This window comes from Enhydra lutris, unplaced genomic scaffold (assembly GCF_002288905.1).
Source record: "Enhydra lutris kenyoni isolate GAN:26980312 unplaced genomic scaffold, ASM228890v2 scaffoldscaffold219, whole genome shotgun sequence".
In the NCBI taxonomy this organism is placed as follows: Eukaryota; Metazoa; Chordata; class Mammalia; order Carnivora; family Mustelidae; genus Enhydra; species Enhydra lutris.
The window spans coordinates 25,805-50,852 of record NW_019154303.1 but is presented as its reverse complement, the minus strand read 5'-3'; the positions used below and the strand labels follow the sequence as shown (position 1 = coordinate 50,852).

Sequence of the window (25,048 nt, the reverse complement as noted above, 5' to 3'; positions counted from 1 at the left end):
GAGTAGAGTGCGGGACATGAGAGAGTAGAGTGCGGGACATGAGAGAGTAGAGTGCGGGACATGAGAGAGCAGGGAGTGTCCAAGCAATTTCAGAACAGAGTGAAGGTTTTCGGGTTGGGGAGGATTATCATTGACAGAGAAGGAAGGAAGGTGGGAAGGGAGGGAGGGAGGGAAGGAGAAGGACAGCTTTCCAGGACGGAAACCAGCATTTATCTGCTGTCACTGAGACCGGCAGTTAAGGGCACACGGGAGACCACCTTGGGCTCAATAGGGATCATCCTTGTACAACTTTGTGGGGAAGCAGTGTTAAACTTCTCACCCTCATATTTGGCACCAAAAGCCTCCCACTACATAAGCCGCATCCCATGGGTGGCTAAGGTTTCCATATCGTTAACTACCCATCTGGCTGAGGCCTATTTGAGAACAGAAACTTTCCCTTAACTCAACCCAATAGCCCTTTATCGAGAAACCATAATAGGCCTGGGCCTCCCCGGAGATCAGTTCCTGACCTAATGGCCCTCAGACCCAGGAAGGGAAGACACCCATAGAAAATCCAATCGCCGTCCACAACGGTTAAGCCCCATCCACACAGAAGGGTAGAGGGGGCTGCCATGGTGATCAATATGCTGTAGGTGAGCAGCAGGACGGTTAAGCGGGAGATACCCATGTCCCCACAAGGCTGAGTACACGGAAGTGACCAATAATGGAATCGTCAAGTGCTGCTCCCATTCTGCTATAAACCGACTGGTCTCAGAGCCGCACTTGGACCTGGTGAGCCTGGCATTGGCCCAGACCCCAACTGACCTTGCAGGCCCTGCACACCCTTTCTGCAACTGCCTATGCGAGGTGGGGCTTGGTTCTGTCGGGTCGTCAACTCAATAGTGAACGTAGCACCCAGACCTGAAATAAACCAGCACGGACTTAGCGACTGAACTCACAGGGGCTGCATCCAGTGAGTTCCCCTTCGGCTCCCGGCCAAGCTGCCTACTCAGCAGAGTGCCTACTTCCTTGCACACACGCTTCCTTATTTCTGATTCAAGTTGTCCTTATTATGATTGGACATGGTTCTTATCCCTCTTTATTCTGAAATCACGTACAGGTCTCATGATTTTTCTACTTAAACCAAGTAACCATGGTTCATTTAAATCTGAATTCAATAGTTTGGGATTTTTTTCTGGTGATGCCATGTTTCAAACATATCCTGAACCACAAACACACATGTGCCTGTGACCTGGATTTCACAAGCAATTATTCTCCTGTAGGTGCACCAGCCCCTTCCCTCAAACACACGAACCAGTGCAGAAGTAACTGGTGGCCCCATCCCATCTGCATTGCTCCCAGAATTTTCCTATTCATTTCTTCTACCCTAAACCTTTGGAGTCACCTCTGTCACACTTGGAGAGCACTACGAGGTTGTCCTGTCCTTCCACGCAATGTTACTTAGCCTCACTAATCAGTCAACACTTTCTGCTTGGTTCAGGTTGTAAATTATCCAAAGTAGAACAAAGTTTCAAATTCTTTGCTATTTTGCGTTGGTGGTATAGTGGCAAGCATAGCTGCCTTCCAAATTCTTTGCTATTTCTCTTTTATTTTCACCCAAGGACCTACTGATACACATTTTCTCAAGGCAAAAGAAATCTATTCAATAGAATTATTATACTAGATCCTATGTTTATTTCAAATAATTTCTTTTGTTGTTTTTCTTTCTCCAAATCCATTTACCAGTCTATCCTTAGACTATGCCTTTCTCATGCAAACATCCTGCAGAGGAAGAAAACGCCACTTAAATTCTAAGTTGTCAGTATGTTCCAGGTAGCAGCCCAATCTTGAAATCCTAAGAGATACAAAATCTTTGAACTTGAGTTCTCAGGAGTTAAGAATAAAGCCCTAATTGATGCAAAACGTACAGGTTCAGGAAATAATCTAGTTCTCAAAGATGGTACTAACTTTAAGCACTTGGTCATTGTTGATAGAAGCAACGAGAAAACACTGCAGGCTTTGTTCCACTAGGTTGGTGACTACTGGGGAGAAGGCAAGTGTCCTGCAGCCAAAAGACAATGGAATGAGGGTCCTAAGGACTCATTAAAGGGAGGAGCACGTGCTCAGGGTAACAGGTGCCCGGGACAAGCTGCGTCCTCCAGCAGGTTGGACTCTCCTGCGATCCAGGCAGGTAAGGTCACTAAAGGAGCAGAACGACTTCTCCCGCAGATGGGACATGGGTCTTTTCAGTCAGCACTCTGGGATCCTCTGGGAATCTTGTTAAAATGCAGATCTGCGGGGCACCCGGGTTAAGCCTCTGCCTTCAGCTCAGATCATGATCTCAGGGTCCTGGATTGAGCCCCACATCGGGGGTCGCTGCTCAGTGGGGAGCCTGCTTCCTCCCTCTCTGCCTGCCTCTCTGCCTACTTGTGATCTCTGTCAAATAAATAAATAAAATCTTAAAAAAAATGCAGATCTGGGATCCAGGATGGGGGTTGAAACTCCATTATCCCTGTCAGGATCCCAGGTGAGGCTGATGGACGGTGGGCCTCCTGTTGAGCTATAAGGCCCGTGGTCATCCAGTTCCTCTCTCTTGCAGAGAAGGGGAGGACAGGAGTAGAAAGACCCAATGTATAGGCAGAGGAAGGCAGATAAATATAAAAGAAAGCAGAGGATCATAATGAGAGATGAAGTATAGGAGATTTGAAAATACGGCCCTCCCAGCATCCCTCCCTTCTTAGTCCACAGCAGCCCTTTAGGGTGGCTGCAAGGCCTTTACATGGCTCTACCCACAGCCCAGGCTGCAGGACCCTCGGTGCCTAGCATGGGGCAGGTGGGAGCACCCGGTGGCAAACGACTACAGATGGGAGTTCTCAGATGGCCCCTCCACTGGAGCCAGACAAGTCCGAGCGCTTCCCTGGGCTTCCGAACCCATCCATCTGCACCAGGAAAAACATGCCAGTAGCTGACCCAGGGAAGGCGGGGGGCAGGCCTCTCTCTTGGGTTCAGCTGAGCCCAAGACCACCTGAATCTTCCTCTTCACAGTGGTCGGACTCCTAAATCACTTAGACTGATTCAAATCTCAAGGCTGGTGCAGTCCCAAGACCCTAATAATGTGAGCGGCTCACTGTGCCTAATGTTTGTGCGAACAACTCATTTACACTCAATACCCATCGTCCTGGTCGGGTCCTGCAAGGAGGGAGCCTGTGTGACCGGCCTCCGATAAATGCCCAGGATGCTGAGTCTCTAATGAGCTTCTGTGGTGGACCACACTTGGCGAGGACAGTTCTCACTTGTTCTGGAGGGAACTCAGCACGTTCCGTACATCTCCGCTTGGAGAGGACCCCTGGAGGCTTATGCCTGGTTTCCTGCGGACTTCATCCCATTGACCTTTTTCCTTTACTCCTTCCGCTTTGTACTCTGGACACATCATAGTTTTATGACTACGCATCGGTCCTGCGAGTCCCACCAGTGAATCACAGGACCTGAGGAGGATCCTGGGGATCTCCAGACTCCCAGGAGGGGAAAAAATACAGCCCGGCCAACAGCTTACCCAGAGGACCCAGCCAGGTGCACCAGACTTCAGACCTACAGAAACCGTGACCTAACAGCTCTGTCTCGTAAAGCGCCTGGTCGCTTTTTACATGAGTAGCACAAAACCAGGAAAATGACAGTATCTCTTCTGCTAATAAAGAGGGTAAATATCTCAAGGAAAGTTTTTAGAATCTTAATTCACTCTGAAATTGATGTCAGGGAAGCATAGATTAAAAACCAGCACCTGAAGAGTGGGAAGGGCCTCTGGGAAGGTACGTGCTTTAGGGTGAAGAGCAGGTCCTCTGTGTGAGAGGGGCCAGAGAGCAGCCAAATCAGCCCGATCGTTTTCAAGAGACTGTGGGTAGAATCTTAATTATCAGCTCGTGGGACTTACTGTGGCCAGAGCCGGCCATGTATGCAGCCTGGGGCGGAGACAGCACCCTGTGCGCTGTGGGGATGGCTAAAGGACATGCCAGGAGGAGCACCTTTCCTAGAGGAGACCAAAATGCAGAAGGAATTCATGCCCTGGAGGAGCTTCAAGAAGCCCTGAGCCAAGACAAGGACCTCAAAGGGGGCAGAGCAGGGAGCTCAGGAGAAGCGTCCCACCTCAAGGGAAGGTAGATTCCACTCCTGCACTCATCCAGCAAACATTTACCAAGGTGGGTCTCTGTGAGCGAGCTCCCCGGTTGTGGGAGGGAGGCCACCACACCAGTCGTGACCATGCGACGGCCAGTGGGACCGAGGAGTCCAAGCATCCGTCCTCAGCTGTGTGGTCTGGGGTCAGGAACACCACTATCCTTGGCCCTTACTCCCCTGGGCTCCTTGAAACAAGGTGCCACATGGTGATGCTTGGGTTTGGGTCCCCCCAAAACCACTTAGCTAAAAAACAGGAATGGTCACAATGTCACATCCGTGTATTGGGGTGGGATGGGGGTAAAAATATGAACCTTGGTTAATACAACTAAGAATAAGCACGCATTAGTGATCCATTACCTGATTTTGAAAAGCAAGATTTAATTTGGAACAAAAGCTTTCTATATAGATAAATGCTTCCTTAACTTTTAACTGTTATTCATTCTTAATTAATGTTGGTCTTAACCCTGGTTTGGACCTGGAGTGCCTAGAATTAGCTCAATGTTGAGAAGCACTTCCGGTCACACACTTGGCAACTGCCTGTTTGGGGGTATTAAAGTCAGCCGGTCCCTAAACACTAATTCTCGCCCATTTTGTTCTTTTACCCAGTGTTAGACAACTGACTAGTTCTTCCTAATTCAATTTAAATCAACATCTATCAATGAACTAGAAAGAGGTCCAGAGATAAAAAATTAAATGGGCCATGATCTATGAAGTTATACTAAGTAACAGAGCTCTGAGGGAGTTCAAGTGAGGCCAGTTCATTACCCAACCCAACGAGTATTATCATTTTGTCTCTTGTTAGTGTTACAGATAAGCTAACGAGCTACCAGCTAACAAGTAACGGCTTTTTCGCTGATACTTCCCCTCTTTCCATGACAAGACAATTTTTTAAGACTTACCTAAATATCCTTACCCAAATTACATGGAACCTAAACTGTATATTTTTTTATTGTGGGTAAATTGTCCTAATATAAAATTCACCTCTATGGCCACTTGTAAGCGTGCCATTGTGTACCACTGACAATCACACGGCCGGGCAACCGTCACCGTCATGCACCCCCAGAACTTTCTCATCTTCTAAACTGAAGCTGTCGCCATTAAACAGTAATTCTCCATTCCTCCCTTCCCCTAGCCCCTGGCAACCATCTAAAGTGTATTTTTTTAAAGATTTATTTATTCATGAGACAGGGTGCTTGGGAACAGGGAAGAGGGGAGAGCAGAAGGAGAGGGAGAGAAAGAATCTCAAGCAGACCGCCCACTGAGTGCAGAACCAACAGAGAGCTCAATCCCAGGACCCTGAGATCACAACCTGAGCCAAAATCAAGAGCTCAACCAACTGAGCCACCCAGGCGCCCCAAGTGTATTTTTAATAATAAGAAGAAAGTAATTCCTTCTCCACCTGAGAAATCTTCTTGAGGCCACAGCCCTGCCCCTGTTGCCCCAACGGCCAACAGCAACGCAGCAGACGCTTGCCCCACTCTATCTTCAGAGCTCCTCCCTCAGGGCACCCTATGATCTGAAGACTCAAAACTCTGCATATCTGATAAAGTCCATATGTCTTAATATTCAGAAAGTCAGGCGAGCGAAATTTAATTCTTCTCAAAGAAGCGCGGGTATGGAATCAGAAGCAGAAAGCACGTCCCTGGTGTAAGAGAGTTTAAGTCATTGTGACGCCAAAGAGTCCCTGATATCTAGACCCATGAAGGACAAGGGACCACACAAGTGCCCAGGCTCCTGCTGGAGCCAGACGTGTGTCCCTCAACATGCCGTCGTCCAAACGGAGACTGCCCGTGACGTGTGTGTCAGTCTGGAGACTTTCAGAAATCTCACTTAACCGGAGGACTCGGAAGAATGGGTTTACTCGGCTGAACAACTGACACCAGCTCCCGGGCTCTGGGAGGGAAACTACACTGGCTGCATGCGACCTCACCCCTCCGATCGCACACTACGTCCAGGCACAGCGGGGAGACGTCAGTGTTTCACTGCAGCACAGCGCTGTTGGACTTAGCGCATAGATCACACAGGGCCACGCGCATCTTACATTCACTTGAAAGCGCGCTCAGCCACTCTGGGGGGCTCCGTGTCTGTGCTCAGTCGACAGACCCGCAGCAACAGGCAGTGACCGGTACAACTCACACCGAGACGGCTCTCAGGAAGGGACATACCGAGACGCTTTCTTCTCGCCGGTACTGCTTCCAGTTCCTCCCGCCGTCACTGAACATGAGGACGTAGCTGCTCACCCAGTCGGAGCTCCCGTACCCTCCCTGCGTGGCCACAGCTGTGACCTCCATTCTCTCTCCAAGGTCGACCTGCAGCCACTGGTGTTTATTTGACACAAGTGGAGACCAGCCACCGGCCCCTTGAGGGAAACAGAAGCGGGAGAAGACAGTAAAGGGAGAGGAATCGTTAAGACCTGCATTATCCTGTGAAGAAAGAGATCATAAATAAAACTTCCAAAAATCAGAGTTCCAAATTCTGGAATGTATAACCCCCCATGATCACACACACAGACACACATGCGCTCAGAACCACGGGTCAAGTAAACAGATGAATCCTACATTCCTCATGAGTTGCTCTGGTTTCTCGGCCATAACCCTGACTCTTGGGTGTCCAACGGTCCCAGGCAACAGGTGGCCGACCAAACACCAGGTCACCGCATCAGTGTTTGAGACTAGTGTCTCCACCGGCCTGTATGTATGACATGCCTTTGGCTGGATCTGAAGGAATACATGCAGACCATAGTAGAAATAGAAAAGCTTAATTCTGGAATCCCAGCATGAGGAAGTACCGTACTGAATGATGGGGTAGGAAGGGTGGTGATGGCAAACCCTACACTTGATACGCTTACAGGTTTATGCGAGAAAAAGGCATTTCGAAGAACCATCTGAAACACAGAGCAGCAGGGGTGAACGTGAAGGTTTTCCTGCGCAGGGAGGGAGAGCCTGAGGGGCAGCGGGGAGCTTGAGGGAGAACACAGAGCGGGCGAATAACAAGGATGTTCTAGGTTTTCGAGACAACGGGTGCAGAGCAGAAATCACAAGGCTTTGTCTTGTCCAGTGAGAAACAGATGAGACACAGACTCAGAGGAGGCTCCCGGAGGCTGTGTTGGGACATAGTTTGTTCTTCCAGGTCCCAGAAACGTGGGTTTTGAATGTGGAGTTAGACATCACGTTGAAGTTTCTGGTTTTAAATTAATAAGCAATTAAAAAACTGGAAAATAAGCTTGAAGCACATTCTGGAACCAATATTTTGCCAATTATCTGTGTCCAGAAAACATGAGTCATGGAAGTCGTCTGTAATATGGTAAGAGGAGTTTTGGAAAACAATTTTCTCCACCGTCTGACACCTCACTTGAGGTTCTCATAACGAGGCCTAATGCATTAGACCGCGTTGACCGTCTTCCTGTGAGGGGCTCTTACTGACCCCTGCACTGGGTTTGCTAAGGCCTGTAGGCCTGTGTATCAGGAAGTATGTGACATGGTCCCAGGATGGCTGGGAGGGAAACGGAAGTGGGGCGCTTGCATCAGGATTGGGGGCATCCCCAGGGGGCGGGCACGGACGTCTCTTCACCACGTCCTCCCTTCACCACGTCCCCCCTTCACCGCACGTGTTCAAGCACGGCCTTCCGGAGAACCCAGGTTCTTTCTCATTTCTTTCTACCCAGATTTCCCAGACTGAATCTTTGTTCAAGTATTCCAAATTTTCCTCTCAATGTACTGCAAGCACAATGCCTTTTTCTTTGACCCAGAATCCAAAATGAGCTGCATTTTGGGTTGGTCTGTAATGCATTTTTAACTTTTTATTCCGAAATAACTTCCAATTGCCCAAAGAGCTACAAACGTGGTAGAGGGGATTCTTGTCTCCTTTGTACCTGGTTTCCCCCGAAGTTAACATCTTACGTCGTCATGGGGCTTTTACCACGATGAAGGTATTTACACAGGTACAGTGTTAATGCAAAGACAAACGTTATTCCGATTCCCCAGTGTCCCCACTGACCCCAGTCCTCTGCACCACGAGGCTGTTTACACACCAAGTCTCCTCTGTGTCCTCAGCCCATGCCAGTTCTGCCGCCTTACCTTGCCTCTCGTGACAAGATTGGTTCTGCTGCTTTGTCCAAGGGCCCTGCTCATGGCTGATGACTGGAAGTCCTTCTGTATTCTAGCTGAGAGCCTCTCACAGTCCGAGGGACATTCCTTGGCAGGCGGGCGTGATTTTTATAATTAAAAATAACCAAAAATAACCTTAAAAATTAGGTGTTGGCATTCAGCAGATCATTTTAACGTGGAGATTCCACATTTGAAATTTCCTACAGATCCGCTTAGATCTCTGAGGGACTACTGTATCCAGGCTCATCCTAGTTCGCAGCAGAGTCCTGTAGAAGGTCCTGATGATACCCTTGCTGGCATTTTGCCATGTTTCCCTGTGAATTTTAACCTCTCTCAAGGCCAGGAAGTATCACCAGCATGGCGTCACCCGTGCGGGGAGGCAAATTCAGTAAACAGATCAGGATGCTGCTGGCATGTTGCCCTGGGGCCAGCCTCTCCCACAGGTGCCGCTGCCTACCTGCCAACCAGCCTCCCCCACCTGCAGGTAACAGACCCCGAACATCTCCTCCTGACCTGCGGTGAGGACGTGCTTCTGGCAAGCATGCCAAGCCATCTGATGAACTTGGGGCGGTGACAGGCATGGAGCGGCAGAATCCCCTAGGCCAGGGGCGGTTCGCTCCAGCAGGCTAACGAGGTCCCCATGCACTCAGATCGCTGCTGGGGGGTCATGCACAGGGGGAGTGTGCATCCCCCGCCTCCGGCACCTGCCTCTCTCCCACCTCCGCCCCTTCCTGAATACCGTGTCACAACTTGTACCAAGGAAAACCTATCTGGGGGCCCCACTTGTGCAGAGCAAACTGCAGGGCCTGGGAGGTCACCCCACCCAGAACATCCTTCTCCCTCCTGGGGGCAGTGTGCTCGCTGTGTGTTGCGGCGCTGAGCGGGTGTGGCAGGAGGATGTGTGCAGCACCCAGTGTCGTCCCTCCCACGGGCGGCCGGGCGCTGGGTGACAGTTGCCGTTATAACGAGCAATCCCCGCTGTGGCTTCCAGGTGCATGAGGGGCCATAGTCCCGGTGCTGAGCTTTCCAGTGACCTTATCACTCAAGGTCTGTTGCCTGCGCTTCTTCCCAAAGGTAAGACGGTGAAGAAAGACAAACTTGTCATGCACGTGTGATGGGCTGAGGATCTCGCCTGGGGCCCCACGTGGAACACCACAAGCCCCACACCCAGTAAGCGGGACCGGCGTGACAGTCCCTGCTCCACTGATAAGGAAGATGCAGCACTTGAGGTTCCTGTGAGGGTGTTGGATGAAAGCTCGGCCCCTTCCACTCTCGACCCCTTGTACGGACATCTCCCCCCAGTTCCTGGGCTATTCAAGATTGTCTGCTGACCACCAGCCAGACTGTATTTAAATCGATCTGTCGGAAGGTTTCTGTCTCTAGTTAATCCTGTGCAACTGCTTCCCCACCCCCTACTCCTCCCCACCCCCCTCCGCTTTGGTGGCTCCGACAGCAGCAGGGACACTTCCTTGGGGAGAGGAAATGTTGGCTAGGAAACTCCCAGCGGGGCCTGAATTACTCCGTCCGCTGATGGCCGTGACTGCTGCCCCTGGTGCAGGTTGTGTTTTTGAGTTGGGATTTTATCTTGCACACCCTTAGACTTGATATCTGGTCAAGGAAGGGCCGCTGGGTCTGCAGTTGTCTTTCTCTTGTCTTTTTGTTGTCTGTTGTGTTGCTTGTTGTGTTTAAAGAAATGGGGCAGGCAGGGAGTAAGGGACCTGTGACACCCCTAAGTCTTGTTCTCCAGTATTTCAAGGATTTTCAAGGTAAAGCCACCCAGTCGGGTGACAAGGTTTACCCGGGAAAACTAAAAACACTCTGCCAGTGAGAGTGGCCCACTGTCTCCACAGAGTGGCCTCTGGAAGGAACGTTTGCCTTGGCTCAAATCTACTTTATCCAGAGTAAGGTCTTCGATCTCCATCGAGACCAAATACCATACATCGTGGCCCTCCTTAGGGTGCGGTGTACACCCTACTTAAACAAGATGACCCCATTTGAAATAATGTTCGGGGAACCCCCCCCACCACCGCTCTACCCTCGGCTACAAAAGGTTGCCCTAGCAGAAATATCTGATCAGTCTGTACTCCAGTCACTACAGTCTGTCTTAAAAAGAGCCCACGCAGGGATCCGGACTGCCCATAGTGAGATGGAGACGGAGATGGATCCACATCCTTACCAACCTGGGGACTTGATTTAAATATGCCACCACCAAGTGGGAAACTTGAAACCTCGCTAAAAGGGACAATTTACTGTCATCCTGACCACCCCCACAGCAGTGAAAGTAGAAGGCATCAGGGCCTGGATTCACACGGATCACGTCAAATGAGCCGAGAACGAGGATGCCCCCCAGAGATGGAAGCCACTGCCGATGGACCCCGCCAATCATGGACTAAAGTTAAGACTCAAAAAACAATGAATTCGTTGAGTTCACTGTTGCTCCTATTGTTACCTGTTTATGTAAAAACTTCTGAGTCACCTCATCAGATGGAAAAGTATAGATAGAAAATTAAACAAATGAAATTAGTAAAAGTGAAAAAAGTTATACAAAGCAGCAAATAGCTAACTCATCAGCTAACTCATCAGCTGACTGTGCAATTTAATGTAACCATATGTCAACTGGCACCCGTAACCCCTGCATCACGTATGCCCCTTATTACATATGTCCTAGTACAGGGGTCTATACAGAATATGGGGGGGGGGCTTCAGACTATTACTGTACACGATGGGGTTGTGAGACAATAGCCTTTGACTGGGAAACAAACCATGATCCCCATATAACTGTAGTACCCACCGGAACAAACAACTATATAACACAAAAAAAAATTCATTGGAAATTTGGCTGCGGGGATCTTCCCCTCAACCGTATCCCGCCAATATGGGAGATTTTGTACAAATATATCTATCACAATCATCAACCCCAAAGACCATCTTTAGGAGTATGGCCGATCTTGGGGCCTCAGATATTATAAAGCTGGTGCAGACAGAGGCAGGCAATTCACCGTCCAAAAAATAAAAATTAGAGAACTACCCCGGTCTATAGGGCCAAACCCAGTTTTAAATCCTCCCAAGCCACTAAAACCAACCAGACCACCAGCCACCCCAACCCCAAAAGAGGCTGTCATAGAGGATAAAAAAAAAAAAATGTTGACCATGACAACAGCACCACCAAAGTTTTACTCCCATTGGTAGATTCAATGTTTAGCTTTTTAAATACTTCAGACCCTAATACTACTCAAGACTATTGGCTGTGCTTAAACCCTCAGCCCCCATATTATATTAAAATGGGGGCCAACCTTACCACAGGGACTCAGAAGGGACAGATTAGAAATAAAAGTTCCTATAACTCTTGTGAGAGGAAAAAGGTGCCTAGACTAACCCTAGGAGATATAAAAGAAAAGAGACTTTGCCTTGCCACACACACACACACACACACACACGCACAAAAGCAAGCTTCCCAATATAAAGACCTATATGAAGCTATAATAGTCCCTACTGTCTTCACTAACTTCCTTAAGGCCCCCGCTGGGGAGTTCAGGGCTCATGCCATGCCTTAATCTTGCTTTGTTCCAAAACTCTTCCTGGAACAAACTCTGTATAACTGCCCACATCCTTCCCCAAGTAGATTATTATGAGAAATCAAGGGGTTCCAACATCTTACTGCAGGGATAGAATGGACAAAGCGTGTGGTTCCCATCCTAATTCCAGTACTAGTGGTGACAGGGATAGCAGGGTCCACAGCAGTAGGGACCTCAGCCTTAATAAAGGAGAAAGTAGATGTTGAGGCTCTTGGGTCCCAAGTAGATGCTGACCTATGCTATATACCTAAAAATAGAGACAAGCTAACTGATTCCTTAAGCTCTTTAGCTAAAGTAGTACCGCAAAATAAAAGAGGACTTGACATACTATTCCTTAAAAAAGGAGGGCTCTGTGTAGCCCTAAGAGAGAAATGCTGCTTCTGGGTAAATCACACTGGAGTCATTAAAAACAGTCTGGCAGCCGTTAAAAAGAGACTAGATGAGCGCAAACAACAATGCGGGAACTCCCAGGGATGATGTAAAAGTTTGTTCAACTGGTCTCCATGAATAACTTCCCTAAAATCAGCAATTACAGGCCCCCTGGTTTTACTATTACTGATGTTACTTTTTGGCCCCTGCATTATAAACGCCCTAATGTCATTTGTACAAAACAGAATTGGGGCAGTAAAAATGTTAATCTTACAAGCTCAATATAACCCCTTACAACAGGAGGACATAAAACTGGCTAAAAAGTCAAGGATTTGACTAATCTCCAAAGAAAGTGGGGGGGAACGTAGAGTGACCCCTCAGTAGAACAGCCATTTTGTTGTTTATGCAGTGAACTTAGATTGACCCTGCCCCCCCAGAGGAACTTACTTAGAAACAAGTCTGAGAAACCAGTAAAATATGGCCCACCAGTCCCTGATAACAGAACCCAGATACAAGGACGGGTCAGGTCAGGCGGAGATAACAAAGAGCCCAGACGCAAGGACAAGTCAGGCCAGATGGAGGTGGCGCACATACTATCTCCCTAACCACCAAAGAATGTAAACCCCACCTTTTGGGCGCCAAACTGGGGCGCCATTTCTTTCTTTCTTTTTTTTTTTTTAAGATTTTATTTGACAGACAGAGATCACAGGTAGGCAGAGGCAGGGAGGAAGCAGGCTCCCTGCTGAGCAGAGAGCCCGATGCGGGGCTCAATCCCAGGACCCTGAGATCATGACCTGAGCTGAAGGCAGAGGCTTTAACCCGCTGAGCCACCCAGGCACCCCTGGGGCACCATTTCTGACCAAAGTGACAGGCTAGTTCAAACAGCTACTATAGGGTAAATTGCAATTCAATTGGCCACCCCTGTGTGACCTAGCATGACTATGCAACTTTCTCTGTGTGTTATAATCTCATTGGCCGGGCTCAACCGCATGGCCTTTGCTCTATAAAAGCTGGTCTGCGAGGCTGGGCAGGGTCGCTCTCTCCATAAGAGACGGCCCCGGCCGGTCAGTTTGATTCTCAGTGCTGGCTCGAAATAAAGCTTTGCTTAACCTTCACTTTGTATCAGTCTTGACCCTTTGATCACAGACCCCATCAGAGCCCATTGCTGCCTGCCCCAGGAAGATGACAGGCATCCCCAGAAAGGTGACAGGTGTCCCCAGGAAAGAGGGGCCAGCGGGCAGATGGGCTCTGGTGACAGTGTTGAGGTCCCCCTGACCTCCCCACTCAGGGATCCTAGGGCTGGATGTGCTGAAGCCTGGGTCGGACGCTGCTGTTACTGAGGGGATTAAGGCGTTTGCTGCAATTTTGATTCCTCAAGAGGTAGCACCAGCTGTGTCCAGGTAGCATTCCGGCGATCAGGACAGAGTAGGCCCAGAAACCCTGCCTCGGGGCCCCCAGCTCCCCTGCTTGTGTGCTTCCTGCACTGTGCTAGGAGCCTCAGCTGGGAGAATGGGACATTTCCCACGAAGGGCACCCAGAGGGGAACGGTCACCGCAGCTGCCTCAGTGGGAGCCGGGTTCCTACGTGCAAAGCAAAGACGCCCGAAATGGCTTGGTAAACAGACCCTTCGACAGTCAAATGAAAATATATGCTTGGTGCGCACCCATCACCCTGAGTTTGCTTTAAATGCCAGAGATCTTGAGGAAGAGAAAGTGCCCCACAGGCATTCACATGTGACCTCCCCAGGGACAGATTTCCACACCCTTAAGCATCAAGCGTTCTGACTGCAGCTCTGTCTGCATAAAACAGACAAAATGGGTCGATCCCATGTGTTTTGTTTTGCTGTCCTCACACAGACTCCTGAACGTGTCATGGAGACCCACTGAGATCTGACCAGAGGCTCTCAGCTCTGACTCGTTGGAAGTTCTGCCCCGACAAAACATGAGATGGTTCTGCCAATTTCCCACTATGGAAATGGAGCAAGGATTGCCCAGCAAGCCTGTCACGACCCGAACAGGTCATAAATCCTTCATTTATGACCAAATAAAACGTGTGACTGAGCTCATTCATGTCCCGTGAAATCTCTGTTTACAAGGAATGCGGCTCTGGGACGTGTCCTAATTCTAGGAGGGCATCCTCTCAGCGGCCCCGACTCACGCAGAACAGACAGGATATCAGATCACCCCCGAGGCCATCGGAACAGGGGCACCTCTCTCTGCTGTGGGCAGACCCCTGGGGAGTCCAGGGCCCAGAAGGGCATGAGGTCAGGCCAGCCCACTGCTCCCCACGGGAGCTCAGCTGCACGCTCTCAAGGCAATGTCTCTTTTTAAAAAATCCAGTATGGTGGATGATCGTGTCAGGAAATGCAGGGGTTGCTGCTCGGGAGACAAAACCATGACAACTAAATTAGCCACCCAATTGTGACTGCTCAGTCGGCCAAATGCCTCTGGGGAAAAAGAAAGAAAATTCCATTGACGCTAAAACTCGAGTTCTCTTGAAGGACGCTGTATGGCTTAATTCCTAACCGTTCGTAAGCACGCCATGAGAGCCTCTGATGAAAAGAGTCGAGGACCAAATTACCTGCTGTAGGAAGCAGAGTATCCTAATGAATGCAAAAATGGGGAGGCCTGAGCGTCACGTGATGTGAGGAGCAGCACGGGGTGGGGGGCATTCAAAGGATGGCACGTGAACATGTCAGAGCAAAGCCCACTCCCCCGATTTCCTCAGAGGGACACAGCAACGGGACAACAGTCAGGCTGCAAGGATGGCAGGAAAGAGAACAGGGGGCCCTGGGATCATCATCCCCCCATCAGCCCCTAGTCCAGGCAGGTCTCCCTTCACATTCACAGCAGCAGAGCAGCTGACAGCGGGGGGCCCAGAGAGCCCCCAGCAGCCCTTGTCCCTGGCTATGGTCTTCCTGAGTCACAGGTTAAAGGAGCAGTTCAGGACTCCCGTGTCAATTTCAATATGGCGGCTGCGACCCATCAGGGATCCCGGTGCCTTGGGAAGGATTGCTAACTGGACCCCACCACTCTGGCAGACAAGAGGGCCACCTTAGCTGGCAAATCCTGAGCCAGGGGCCCTGGGCAGAAAAAAAAAGGAAATTCCTAGAAGGGGCAATTCAGATGAACATGGCTGGATGGAAAATCAATGTAAAGATTAAGTGTTTATGTTTTTCTTAGGGAAGTGATCTGAATCACAGTCTTTCTTCTTAAGCAATTCTCAGGTGTTGATCTCCGTTCAAGTCATGATCTGGAGGGCGTGAGATCGAGCCCCGTGTCAGGCTTCACACTTGGCGCAGAGTCTCCTAGTCCCTCTCCCTCTGCTCCTCACCTCACTCACATTCTCTTTCTCTCTAAAATAAGTAAATAAAATCTTTAAAAATAATAAAAATAAAGAAACTGTATGTACTGACTGCTGTCTTACTACCTTATATATCAGGTAGATGCCGTGATCAGCTACATACAAAATCCCTGGCAGGAGCCATGAGGGTTCAGATAGTTCTATTTTTCCATAAAAATACTGAAGGCTCAAAGACTGCTGGGCAAAATAGGGAGGTAAGACAGACACCTTCTTTACAACCTCCAAGTACCATAATATAGACCAAGGACATTTTAATCATATAATCAAGTTGTCTAACATGGCTTCCATCACCAGATCTTGCGCCAATTTTTCAAAAAAGCTACAACTACTATATAGGAAGAATCATCATTATTATTATAATCTTCCATATTTTATACAATCCAAATTTTACATCATAGTATCCTAAACTGAAGTGAACTAATCTGTTCTCCAGCATTTACAAAGTCAAAAGAAATTCCAGGAAAGAATCTGAGATGTTGGCTTTATTATTTTTTTTAAGATTTTATTTATTTATTTACTCGAGAGAAAAAGAGAGACAGAGAGAAGACAGGCGGAGTGAGGGGCAGAGGGAGAATCAGGCTCTCCTCTGAGCAGGGAGCCTGGTGCAGGGTTCAGTCCAGGGACCCTGGGATCAGGAGCCCAGCCGAAGGCAGACGCCCAACCGACTGAGCCACCAGATGCCCCTGGGATGCTGGCTTTCAACTGAAAATATGCATAGATAATCCTTCAGAAGGATAGACAAACCGTGCTGTCTGAATCCTGCCTTAGGAATGGGTATGAAATCAGATGGCAAAATGAAGGAATATTTAATGAAATATGTATTGTGTACAATCAGAGTAGCAACAGCCACAAGAAAAACCTCATCAGTTGATTGCCACGCTCTTAAAAAATTAATTTAAATCTGCAAAGAGTGATCTGACTATAGTAAATGCAGTTTGTACTTACCATTTTACAATGGCTGCTTATGATAGTCTAAGTTATTAATTTTTTAATTAAATATAATGGAAATAAATTCATCTTAAACACTGGGATTTTCCCTTCTGATGCTTATAAACTTCCCAGTGCCACCACACTGACAGGACCAGAATCATAAAGATATTCCGTATATGCAAATCAGAAACACAATACACAGGCCCCCTGGGATCCTTTAAACTAATTAAGAATGGTGCTTATTTGGTTTTTACAGTCTTTGGGCAACCACTGGAAAGTTTAGATGTTAAGCTGGTATTAGAGGAACCACCAGACCAAAAATAGTAAATTTGATCATTTAATTATTAATTGAAAACTGGCTTCAGTGAGAGGCTATTCTCACCAGAGGACTGAAAGTCATCATGACTGATGCTTCCTAACTACCTGGAGGAGAAAATATCTGGCCAGAAACGTTTCTTCATAGTAAAACGTCATGAAGGTGGTCCTCAGCGACGTGATCTCTCCACCCCCCAAACACACCAAAATCCTTCACTGTGTCTTTACGGGGCCCCATCAGTCTATCTGATGCTGATCAAGGGTTCCTGCACTTGACTTTTGAGGACACGATAAAATTCAAGCTATACTTAAACCGTGATCTTAGAAATACTGAATAAAGGGAGGCAAATGCTCTGTTCCAGCATAATGATCTTTAGAATTTACATTTACGTGGGACACAGTCAATTTAAAGTTTTACTTTCTGGATGGATCATTCACCAAAAAAGTTAATCCCTTTCCAAGGTAGTGAAACATCTGTGTTTTCAGTGCATGTATTACTTAGTCTGCTGAACTACTGTTTGTGCAAAAGCGAAAGCAACTTCATCCATAACAGTCAAGGAGCAAGAATGAATGAATGAACACCCACCACACCCTGAGAAAAGAGGCCTTTAGCTCCCTTCCCATGGGTATGAACGCAATCTATTTTAACAGGAGGCTTTGCCCTGGGTCCTCCCAGGCCAGGTCCTGGGATGGAGCTGTTTCCCCATCACTACCCTGTGGCAGCTTCCCATCTCACTGGTGCCAGCCAGTGGCTTGATGGGTGTTCCCAGTGCCCATGACATTGGCTCATTCATTTGTTGTTGGGTTTTTTTTTTAAGACTTTGATTATTTATTTGAGAGAGAGAGAGCGAGAGAGAGAGATAGAAGAAAGAGCAGGACGGGCACCTGGGTGGCTCAGTGGGTTAAAGCCTCTGCCTTCGGCTCAGGTCATGATCCCAGGGTCCTGGGATCGAGCCCCGCATCGGGCTCTCTGCTCAGCGGAGAGCCTGCTTCCTTCTCTCTCTCTCTGCCTGCCTCTCTGCCTCCTTGTGATTTCTCTCTCTCTCTCTCTCTCAATCTGTCAAATAAATAAATAAAATCTTTAAAAAAAAAAAAAAGAAGAAGAAGAAAGAGCAGGAGCCAGGAGGAGAGGGAGAAGCAGGCTCCCCACCGAGCAGGGAGCCAGATGTGGGGCTCGATCCCAGGACCTCGAGATCACTGAGGAGCCCCGTGTTTGTTGTTTTAGTTACCCATGATAAGCACACTTGCTAGTCACCCGTCCATGGAGTGCTCTGAAACTAAAAAGGGATGACAAAATAGGAAATAATCTGGAGCCTCCAGTAATTCCCTTCTGATTCGGATCTCATTTATGACCACTTGCTGACCATCAGCAGGGACGGAAACGTCAGAACCAACAGAAAAGAAGAATGCTACAGACGCAGGAAGCTAGAAATGATACGTCACTGAACCTGCTTCTTCATTTCCATCCAACTGCGATATAATTACTCTTCAAGCCACAAGAATGAATATTAAGTAAGAATGGTCGTTATTCTCTCTGAGAAAGACTTGTGATGGGCTAACAGCAAGACAGCATCAGACTCACCATCTCTGCGATTAAGACTTGCGAACCCCGGGCCGTGGCTGCTGGACAGTTCTGACGAGCTGCTGAAGGACTCTCGTGGCAACGTGGACGCCAGCGGGACATCACAGTGATCTGTGTGGAAAATCCCAAATTCAGATTAACCCCCTGCTCCAGGCATTCCCGACTTCTGCCCTCCCTGCCTTCCTGCTTCCTTCTCCCTCTCCCTCCTCTCCTCCCTCCGTCCTTGCTTTTAGTTAACAGGCCAAGAAAATGCTAGAACCTATAGCAAACGTCGGTCTTGATCAGAGGTGTGTTAGTCGGTGGCAAAGAAAGTAAAACCCCTGATTGGTAGCATTTGCCGTCTTCCGTGGAGTACATACTCCCATCGTGGGCAATTCCCAGCTGTCAGCATGATGTCACCATCGCAAGGGTAAGAGGGTCACACATGTCAAGGAAGCCCCCGTGATGGGTGTGTGCACAGGCAGCACAAAGTGTCGCCCATTACTGGGGTATGGTTAGTACTTCAGAAAATTCCAGAAGGGGGGTGTTACCTACAGGTCATGGTCAATGGCTAACTCGAGTGTTAGCCTAGAAGTCTCTCAGGGTCTAGCACGTTGAGCAGAACAGGCCTGCATTAGTCTCCCTGTACACAGGGGGTGCTGGGACCTCACCACCACCTTGAAATCACACAGCAGATTGACGGCTAGAGAGGGCTATTCCCATTTATTGTGTGTCTAGGGAAGCCTGCTCTCTTCCCAGCCCTGGCCCCACACAGTTTCCTTTAGGGGTCTGTCCTGATGCTAGTCCCCTCTGCTCACACTGTTGTCATCTCACCACTGAAGCTAGCATAGATTTTGCAACTGGAGTTGGGTGGGACTGGCATTCACCAGCCTTGCCGACTCTTGGGTGTCACTCACCCTTCTCTACACCTCGGTTCTCTCCTCAGTTTGATGGGGAATCACACGACTGGACAGTGATGATATCACACAATTATGCAATGGGGAGCCAACCCCCACAACTGTACAGTGGGCCGTTACACAACGATACAACGGAACTCACACAGCAACATGGCAGGGAGTACAATGGGGACTCACTCACTGAGAGGACTGCTGAAGGCTGAAAGTATTTGCTTTTATTATTCTCACTCTGGTAAGACAAGTCAACACTTATTAAGTTCCTTCAAAAGATGCTATAAGGACATGTTCCCCATATAGAGATGTAAAAGGCAGTGTTCAACGTTCCAAACCATATTGTCATTTTTTTATTCTTACTTCAAAGAAGGCATATGAACCTTAGTCTTCAAAAAGAAAAAAAAAGAAGAAGAAGAAGAAGTAATAGCTTTTGTGCTATAATCTTTCTTTGGAAGAACAATTTATAAAATTTATTTTTAAATGACAATGTTTTTTATAATCCTAACTTAGAGGCTTCAAAACCAGTGTTCCATTTTACTCCAACGTAGTAGAAGTCGAGGACTTGTGTGGTCAAAAACAAGGTGGTCACATCCTTATAAGGTACCTGGAGAGGAGACGTTCAGGATTTGGACAGTGTTTTCCAGGCATTCAGTGTGTTTCTAACTGAATTTAATCCATGTAAGGTGAAGCCTCCAGGGCCATCCCAAACCTCAATTAACTACTGTTTTCAACCTGAAATATTTATGTTTTCTACTACGATTCCTGAAGCAAAAATTGTCAAGACCCAATTTAATTTTCTTTTTTCTTTGCATCATTATAAAACATGTGAATCCCACTAAATAAGCATCATTCTCATGAATAATCAGATAAACATTATTTCCATCCCCCCAAAAAAAGATGATTCCTGAAATGTTTCAAAGGTACAAGAATTATTCACAAAGTATGGATTTTGACAAGTGAAATGGCAAAACAATTTTAAACAACTACTATTTATCACTTAGAGGGAAAAGCAAGTTGAGTACAAATAATAAGTTTATGAGAATTAACATATGAAAATAGAGAATATTGCAGTTAAGTAAGCTAAAGCAATTTTATTTCCCTTCATAATAACCACTTGTATTAATGAGAGTGAGTCCGTGGAATAATCTTAATTTTGGCATGCACTCATCCTTCAGTGGTTCAAATGTGCTCCAAGTGAGGTTCTCAGAGGGGCTTAAGAACGCTAAAGGAAAAGTGATGGTCCATCGTCATGGGTTTTAGAGAAAAAACAAACACACCACATTTGTTCATGATTTATGTATGACTCAGTATCAGAGTGCCAGAGACATCCTTATGTGCATTCTGATATAATAAATCCATATTTATGAAATACTCAAACCTTGTCTCACTAGGTGCACCTATTACAATGCCATTTTAATCAAAAGCCTATTGTACGTCTTACCAGCAGAACAGCCTTAGACTGAGATTATAAAACAATATTCCAGCTTCTAATTTTTAAAATTATATATATTTTTTCCAGGTGAAATCTTAGAAATTTGGAACTTCTCACAACTGGAGAAAATAGAGCTGGCTTAGCCTTCCCACTCTAGGTGAGCTGATCTATGTGAGCTGATCTGGGGGTTTTCTAGGCTTTTGATCTCCTTCTAAAACGACTTAAATCTATCCTTCCCCACAGACAGAAAACAAGCCCAGACAGACTCCGTCGGTTAGCCACGGCCTGTCCGTAATACATTTGTTCTGATTTCTTCGGCACTTCAAATTCAGTTTGTACTCAATTATGTGTAAGTGGTATCTTTTCAGGATGCCTTATCTTCTGGATGAGATTAAAAATTCCTCAGCACAGAAAATTCATGGTTGTTTGTTGCTTATTTTTGTTTTTGTTTTTTTGTTTGTTTGTTGCTTGTTTTTCATCCTTCAGCTATCACAATGGACTCCAGTCCCTGGAATGGAACAGAGAGTATGACCTAAATTCCCCTCAACTTCCGGCCCTACTTGCTCCTCCCACATGGGCAGCGGGAATCAAGGCCCAGACGCACACAGGGGTGCCCCATTGCCACTGGACCGGCAAGAACATCTGAACTCAAAAGAGCCTGAAGATACCTGGGAATCTCTCTCCATCAGGAGGAATGAGGCCCGAAGATGCTGCTCCAATGTTCCCCGATCCATGGTGGCCCATCAAGGCCACTGAGAACTTTGTGAACATCTGGGGCCCCCACGCCTCCCTTCCCGAGGTGTGGGCTTAAAGAGTCCCAATCCGTACAGGTTCCGAACCATGCTGTCAACACTTTGGACAGCGGTACTGACCTTGGCCAGGGTTCAGGGGCACTGGCCAGTCTCCAACCCTCAGGTGCACACACCTGTGCACGTGTGTGTGATGGTAATGCTCCCCTAGAAGCAATGGGACATTCTGTAAGCATGGCATACAGGGTGCTCTCAGGACCCGTGCCTAATTCTCCAAGCCCACCTCAGCCACCCCCACCCTCACTTGCCCCTGAAAATGTGTGCTGCTGTGTGCTCAGACCAGCCATTACCCCTTGTGGGACTATACTTGGCCACCAATTGGGCATCCCATGAATTTGAACAACTGCGAGTCTGAGTTGCTTAGTTTCATGATCCTCAAAGCCCAGCCTGCTAGGAGCCCAGCTGAAGGAAAGCAGAGGTGACTTCAAATTTCTTGTCTGTTCCAATAAGTTGTGCATGCTAATAACAGAATACAATCATATCTCTGTGAGAACCAAGTCAGAAAGGGCAAATTACACCAAGTTCCTGGCTAATTTATTTATCTCACCCATGCAGAGAGTGCTTGCCTACCCATTAGCACAGTCCGAAGTTAAGCACTCTTATTTTTACTTCTAGGCTTGCTTTCCTATCATAACCTATGTTGTGAATGATTTCAAAGGTTTGATTTATGTTCACTGCATTAAATGAGAGCTATTTAGTAATTAGCTCTAGATCCAGATGTTGCCTGTAAAATTATTCCTCAGCATTGAAGGATTCACTTTTTTTTTGTAAGTCAAATGGTAACACTACAAAAACAATTTACCATTAGTTTTAGTGGTGATACAGCAAATTAATACTCATTAATTGCAACTATCATTAAGTATGAATTTGAAATAATTATTGTTCTTATAATTAAATAATACCTCATGTTCCCTCCAGCTGAGTGAACTCATACTGATAGTGTTTCCTTTTTAGATCAAAGCATTTGTAAAATGTCTTACATATTTTTGAGAAAATTCTAAATTACAAAATAATATATTCCAAATGCTGAATCCAAATGGTAGAGAAGATGTAACTGGGCAAATATTTGTTAATAAAAAGTGCTTCCTGACTAATGATCTGGCATTGATCTTCCAGAAAATCTGCAACTCAAAAGCACAAAATCACTTTTGAAAAAGTCTTCTTGTTAGAGTACCATTCAATAAAATTGAAAACAGGAAATCAATGCACAAAATCAATCAAATCAAAATCATTTACCAACCTTTGAAAAGGTCAGTAAAAGATTCTTGCCAGGCTAGCTTAAAGAGAGATAGGGAGAGAGAGAGTTCACGAATTCCTAATAACAGAAATCAAAGAAAGAACATCACTACAGATCCCACAGACATTAAATGGGTAATAAAGAAATAATATGGACAGCTCTACACCTACAAATTTGATAATCTAATTATCAAATATGGACTAATCCCTAAAAGAAACAATCTGCCAAATTCACACAAGAAGGAAGACAATCTGTATAGGCCTATATCTATTAAAGAATCTGAATCTATAATTAATAACTTTCCAAAACAGAAAGCACCATGTCCAGATGGCTTCAGTGACAAATTCTACCAAATATTTAAGGAACAAATGTTACCAATTCTCTACAAATACTTTCAGAAGCTAGAAGCAGAGGGAATACTTTCTAATTCGTTTTATGACAACTGAATTACCCTAATACTAAAAGCCGTCATAGATATTAAAAGAAACCCATAGACCAATATCTCTCATACACATAGAAGCAAAGCCCTCAACAAAGTATTAGCAAATTGAATCCAACAACGTGCAAAGAGAGCAGGTGTAATTCATCCCAGGTATGCAAGGCCAATTCAACATTCAATAAGCAATTAGTGTAATTGCCCACATCAACAAGCTAAAGAAGAAAACAACACAAAAATATAAAGAGATGCAGAAGAAAGTATTTGACAAAATGCAACACCTGTTCATTGTAAACACTCTTAAACAAGGAACTGAGGGGAACTTTCTCATCTTGAAAAAGAATAACTACCCAAAACCTAAAGGTAAATCATACCTAAAGGTAAGAAACTTGACACTTTCCTACTGATATCGGGAGCAAGACAAGGTTGTTCCCTCTCCCCCTTCCTTCTCAATATCCGACTAGATGTCTTAATTAATGCAATTAGACAGGAAGAGGAAATAAAAGGGATGCAGAATGGGAAACAAGAAATCTTTGTTCACAAATGACATGATCATCCATGTAGAAAATCCGAAAGAACTGACCAAAAACCTGGAACTAACAAGCGATTATAGCAGCACACAGGATATAAGGTTAATATACAAAAGTCGCCCCCTTCTTATATACCAGCAATGAACAGGTTGAATTTGAAATTAGAAACACAACAGCATGGGGCGCCTGGGTGGCTCAGTGGGTTAAGTCTCTGCCTTCGGCTCAGGTCATGATCTCAGGGTCCTGGGATCGAGCCCCGCATTGGGCTCTCTGCTCAGCAGGGAGCCTGCTTCCCCCTCTCTCTGCCTGCCTCTCTGCCTACTTGTGATCTCTGTCTGTCAAATAAATAAATAAAACCTTTAAAACACACACACACACAACACCATTTACATGAGCATCCAAAAGTATGAAATACTTGGGCATACATCTAACAAAACGTGGACACAATCTGTATGAGGAGAGCTACAAAACACTGATGCATAAAATCAAAGTACTGCATAAATGGAGAGATAGTCCATGTTCAAGGACAGGAACATTCAATACTGTTAAGAGGTCAGCTCTTCCAATTTCGTCTATAATTCAAGGCAAATCCATAAAAATCCCAGCAAGTTATTTTGTGGATATCAACAAACCAATTCTAAAGTTTATATGGAGAGAAAAACTACCCAGAACAGCCAACAGAGTATTAAAGTTGGAGGACTGACACCAGCTAGCTCAAGACCTATTACAGAGCTGTGGCAGAAGACAACGTGGTATTGGCAAAAGAACGGACAAATGGGTCAATGGAACAGAATAAAGCCCAGAAGCGGGCCCACACAGTAGAGCCGACTGATCTTTGACAAAGGAGCGAAGGCATCCAATGGAGCAAAGACAGGCTGTTCGACAAATGGCATGGGGACAACTGGGCATCCACATGCGACATCAAGGGTCTAGACACAGACTCTCGCCTTTCACAAAAATTGACTCAGATAAATCACAGAACTAACTGTAAAGTACAAAACAATAAAATTCCCAAAAGATGACGCAGGAGAAAATCCAGATGACCTATGTTTGCAAATGACTTTCTAGACGCAACACCAAAGGCATGATCTATGAAAGAAAGGATTGACCTGCTGGTGTTGATGAAAGAATTTTCTGCTCTGCCAAAGGCACTGTCAAGAAAATGAAAAGACAGGTCACAGACCGGGAGAAAATATCTGGAAAACATACATCTGCAAAGAACTGCTCTCCAGAATATAAAAAGAACTCTTAAACTCAATAATTAAAAAGAAAACAAAAACTCATTTAAATATGGGTCCAAAGACCTCCTGGCACCTCAACAGAGA

The 25,048-nt window shown here is 46.5% G+C and overlaps 1 protein-coding gene across 1 annotated transcript in view; it reads right to left on the bottom strand.

Annotated features, from left to right (window-relative positions):
- The window catches only part of LOC111140175 (contactin-associated protein-like 3), a gene marked incomplete at its 3' end in the record, with an annotated part of 131,376 nt that extends 112,884 nt beyond the window's left edge, over window positions 1-18,492 (bottom strand). The window contains exons 1-2 of the mRNA XM_022492516.1: window positions 18,390-18,492; window positions 6,315-6,508 (exon numbers count right to left, since the gene is read on the bottom strand). Coding sequence (XP_022348224.1) covers window positions 6,315-6,440 — 126 coding nt within the window. The remainder of the gene's footprint in view (window positions 1-6,314; window positions 6,509-18,389) is intronic.
- Window positions 18,493-25,048: the final 6,556 nt, after the last annotated feature.